This window comes from Sander lucioperca, chromosome 15, assembly GCF_008315115.2.
Source record: "Sander lucioperca isolate FBNREF2018 chromosome 15, SLUC_FBN_1.2, whole genome shotgun sequence".
NCBI classification, from domain to species: Eukaryota; Metazoa; Chordata; class Actinopteri; order Perciformes; family Percidae; genus Sander; species Sander lucioperca.
Genome location: NC_050187.1, coordinates 12,408,449 through 12,413,538, shown reverse-complemented (window position 1 = coordinate 12,413,538; position 5,090 = coordinate 12,408,449). Strand labels below are relative to the sequence as shown.

At 39.0% G+C, this 5,090-nt stretch overlaps 1 protein-coding gene across 3 annotated transcripts in view; it reads right to left on the bottom strand.

Annotated features, from left to right (window-relative positions):
* Positions 1-3,344: 3,344 nt before the first annotated feature.
* si:dkey-192p21.6 (uncharacterized protein LOC565246 homolog) overlaps positions 3,345-5,090 on the bottom strand; it is a 31,654-nt gene continuing 29,908 nt past the window's right edge. For all 3 annotated transcript variants that reach the window (XM_035992511.1, XM_031284216.2, XM_031284215.2), the window contains exon 18: positions 3,345-3,541. In XM_035992511.1, the coding sequence (XP_035848404.1) occupies positions 3,360-3,541 (182 nt within the window). In that variant the 3' untranslated portion in view covers positions 3,345-3,359. The remainder of the gene's footprint in view (positions 3,542-5,090) is intronic.

Below are 5,090 nucleotides of genomic sequence, written 5' to 3'. Positions count from 1 at the left end.
ACAGCATCTACAGGAAATTTAAGAGAATAATTTAACAGCAGGTCAGTTACCTCATTAACACTCTGCGGGGGAAACAAATTATCCACAATTATCATATAATGTGTAATGGTGCATTTTAAAGGTACAGGCACTGTTTTTAAAAAGGGTATAATGTGTGTTCATTTTAATCACTGCTGCATTATAACACACTTGTAATCATTTATGTATGGATTTTATTTTGAAATAATCATTATTTCACATCTAGCACCGATGACATTCAAATATTTACTTCAGTGTATTCAGACAGCAACATGAGAGAACAGGGTTTCAGTCAATGGTCCAGCATCAGATGAACTCCTGCCTATGGGGAGGTAGCAGGGCTACACGATGAACCATTTCACTGCTGGGCTGCAGAATCTAAACACCATATGGAGTGATAAGACTTTACAACTGACTAGCAGACATGCAGTTTCTATAATAAGTGTCAGAACAAAATCAGCTGAGACCAGCTGTGTGACTGTGGTCAAACTCTGTGGGACCTTTTCCCCTCTCAGGTCTTGAGTGTATGTCCAGGGCTAAAGGCTGTCATTCAAGTGAAGGATCTCTCTGTGACTGGATGGTGTGGAGTGATGCATTGCTGCAGCCTCGGGGCAGGACACCAGTCACTCACACAGCAATCACTCTCCAATCAATGTCTCTGCAGGGAGCAAAAACATTGGAGCTCACTGGGCTGCAGAGGGGACAGCAGGGGTTATCAGGAGCTCCAGCAACTTGTAAGAAAACACTGCCATTATATTTGCACCTGCTGTCTTTGGTTTACTCAATTTGTCTCATTTGTATCAACTAGATTATACAATACTAAAATTCTAGAAGAAAGGGATACACTTTACTTGAAGGTATCTACGTAAGAGTGACATGACACTGTCATGAACGTGTCATAAACATTATAAACAAGTCATAAACGTTTATGACATAACGCTTCTGTCATTAAGTGTCATTCGGTTTTTGTCATGACAAGTTATGGTAGGGTTAGAGTTCATGTGTCATGACAGTGTCATGTCACTCTTATGTAGATACCTTCAAGTAAAGTGTTACCGAAGAAAGCATATACTGTATATAAAGAGGAAGAAATCAGCAGGAAGTAAAAGAAAGAAATATCTGTAGTCAGTTTATATTTATCTGTAGAATTCATTTGAATTATGCTGGCTTGGGACCTGATCTTATACTGAAAATAAGCCTAATAATATCCAGATTAACTTTTTTATTCCGTCTTTTTCTTAATCTTAACCACACAACACTGATGTAACTTCCACCCGTATAAGTTTCTATCTATAACCTAGTATATCAATTTAAAATTAAGTTAATGCTTAACCCTTGTGTTGACTTCAGGTCATATTGGCCCGTTTTAAATTTTTGCTTTATATCAGAAAATATGGGACGTAGAAATAAGCGCTGAAAATGTGTAGAAGAAAAATGTAAAAATTTAAAACGTTAGAAAAAGCAAAAACAAATTGTGAAAAAAAGGCGTCAAAAACGTCGAAAAAACGTTTTTTTCAAGGTTGAAGGGAAGACAACACAAGGGTTAAAGACTTCCAAGAAAAGGTCTGAAATGTATCCCTTTCTTCCAGATATCATGTTGTCTTTATTTGTGAAACTGATGTCAATACATTAAGAGATACTGTACTCACCAATGCTATATAGGAGGATGAATGTAATGCTGCTCGCTGTATCAAGGGAGAGTGTGGGGATCATTATGTGATATAAGAAGCTAAGCGGTCTGCATGAGAACATTGAATCTGGGATAAAGTTTCCATATGACAGACTATAGGTATCCTGAGACATTTGCTAATCAATAAAGACAAGGAAATGTTGTGGTTTGTAGTCACAGTATGTGGCACCACAATGCTATCTTATGGGCTTTTTTTCTGACAATAGGTTCAGCAGAAATTCAATCTGAAACATGAGCAGAATTCAGGATTCATTATCCTCGCAGTCTAGACATTCTTATTTTGACCCTTTTGATCTTTATTAACAGCTTCTTGTGATGTTTCTAATGGGCTTTGAGCTTGTCGTGCTGTCACAGTTCCTGTAAGTCACTCAGAATGAGTCAGCTAAATGCTGATATTTAAATACAACACTTTATCATCGCATGCAAACACACAAAAGATACCTTTAGACCTCTGTGGTGAGTCTGTATTGATTTCATTTTCATCTCAAGAAGACGCAGCTATGCATTTCATTGCTGGCACGGTAGTTTGGGAAAGCAATTATGGACTTGAGTCCTGTTCAAGAAGGCAGGATGCAGCTACAGGGACTCAAACAACAACAACTTCTGTTCTTAAGACAATTGCCAAAACCACTACATATAATGTTATGCTTCTGAGCAGTGTGTAATCTGATTTCACTCTGGAAGAAGAGCATGGTGCTGTTTCATTTCATTAACTAGATGGTCATTTCATGATGTACACACCATCTGACCTGATGCTAAGGGCACACTGTTCAATAGCGTCATGTACACAAAAAATATCAATAAATCACTCAACCCGAATGTCAACCATGTGGACATATTATAATCAAAATGTAAAATAAACCCCGTTTCAGTAGGTGAGTAGCTTATGTGTTAAATATGTAAAACATGTAACTGGCTCAGGCTATTTGAGACGGTTTGTCGTTGTTCTGTGATGAATTGGATTAGTGTAATTTCCCTGATTTTGTAATACAATGAGTGCAAGAGGTGTTGGTCCCATTAATGACACTCCTTTGTGAGCTGTGCATCTTGACCCCAATTAAAGTACTGTCACTAGGACAGCAGATGGTACACACACACACACACACACACACACACACACACACACACACACACACACACACACACACACACACACACACACACACACACACACACAGAGGAGTGGCCATGGCAACAGACTCATAATGGCTGGCCTGGTGTGTAGTGGAATCACTCGGCCTAATTTGTTAAGTACCACCTCAGTATATTTGATTTAATCAGTCTATTCAGTGCGCAAAACAAGTGGCATCAAATAAATCCTCAGCTGCCCCACACTGACAGTGGACCAGACAGCTTCTTCAGAAACTAGGTGGTGATTTAAAGGGTTTCATAGATGAACATTTTTATACTTTTTTTGAGCTGCTTGGTTTATCAGATGGCTTGGATCTTAGCATCATTACAATTCATTCAAATGTACATGGATAGGTTTTAGATCACTGAAAAGTAAACTAATTGATTAAGCCAAGAGCAGTAGGCCAGATTTTCCCCACAGATGTTATAATAATCTATATGCCTTAGTGTTTGTTTAAAATGAAAAATATGTGGATAATGACATCTACAGAATGAAAAAGGCACATATGATCATCCTGGTTTATATTTTGAGGAAGAATTTCTTTCTGTACAGCAGGTAAGCGATGAGCACCCACAGTGCAGTTGCCCACAGGCTTTGGAAGAGCCACTCCCAGTGGCTCTCCTGGAAGCGCATCTCCCAGCTGAACGGGAAGTAGAAACCCAGGAGAGAGTGGCCAACATATACAAAGATGGAGTTCATCCCTGAGGAGGAGAGGAAAATAGATAGATACAAGTTGTTATTGAACAGGACTCCTCTGTTTTAAAGGTAATTATTTATTTTTCATCAGTCATGCTACTTTGCACTCACCACCTCCGCTGTAGAGATTTGGAAAACTTGTATTCGGACAAAACAAGTATATTTGGGAAAGCAGTGCAAACCTCCAAAATAATTTAAAATAAAGTTAAAGTTTACATTAATCATCTCAAATGGTGGTCTCTGAGTCTGACCAAGAGAAAACAAATAACTGAAACAAGGATAGAGGACAGCTGGACCAGATGAGCGATCTTAGGATACTTTTGTAATATTAACCCCTGTTGAAGCAGAATCTTATATAGAATATATAACATGATGGGTACTAAATGTTGTTACTACTACAGCTGAACAGACAGTTGGCTTGGTTAGCCTGCAAGTTACCCTGGAAGCAGATTCCTTGCAGTTAGCTACAAAAACTGGAGTTTTGTATTTGCTTGCCCCGATACACCAAAATTTCTGTTTCCCGAATTACTTCAATGGAGACTGCGAGTGCAAAGTTAGCTTAAAGCCAAAAGTTGTGCCAGAAGAAACAAGCTGTTAACACAACACTGACGCATTATCACCTTGTTAGTTGATATGGCAAACTCGTTAGCAAACAGTTACCTATTTACACATCCAGCAGATACGGAGCAACATTAGCATTCATTTGGACTCGTGTTTCTGGCCACCTGGTGAACGCAAGTTCAATATTTGCTCTCCTTTTAGCTCTGTTTTGCTCTCCGCCAACTCATGAGGGAAATATCTGTCTCTTTAGCTGCGAAATGCTCCACTATGTTAACCAGCTAGTTGCTCTGTGTCTGTTTGATGCTGGACAGGCAGTGTACAGTGGGGTTTTAGAGCATTTTAGCTGGAAAGAACATTGATGAGGGGGCTGAGACTTAACCAAAACAGTAAAGTTACAGGCCAGAAAACCAAAACAAGCTGAAAGATGTTAAAACATTCAACAGAGATGATTGGAACTGCAGAGTGCAGCTATGTGCGAGTCCATTACTACAAATAGTCACCGTTGTCATTGTTCATAAACAAATGTTAATAATAACCGCTTTAAATGTCCAATATGTAATATATTTTCTGTAATAAATCCCAAAATGACCTCAATGCGTCATCAGATATTAATGAAACATGCTAAGTTGAAACACTATCTTTTCTGACAACAATGCTAATGCCAGTATTTTCTCCTTTTGAAATTTCCGTTCCGTGACAGAATTTCTGTTTGTGTTTTGACCTGTGTGTTTGTATCAACTGCCCAGTTTGATAGCCAGGCCGGTTTGCCAGATATACCTGTAAAAACGTAAACCCAGCGAGCAACAGCTGTAACGTTAGTACAGCCATGAAAGCAGCAAACAAACAAACAGGACCAACGGAGATAGATTCAATCTGACCTAAAAAAAAACGGCATGTTTCTAACAGTTGCGTGACCAGAGACGTAACAAACCCCGGGTAAATACTGGAGATGTATTTGAAAGATGGCGACAGCTCAGAGCCCAAAAGGATGCC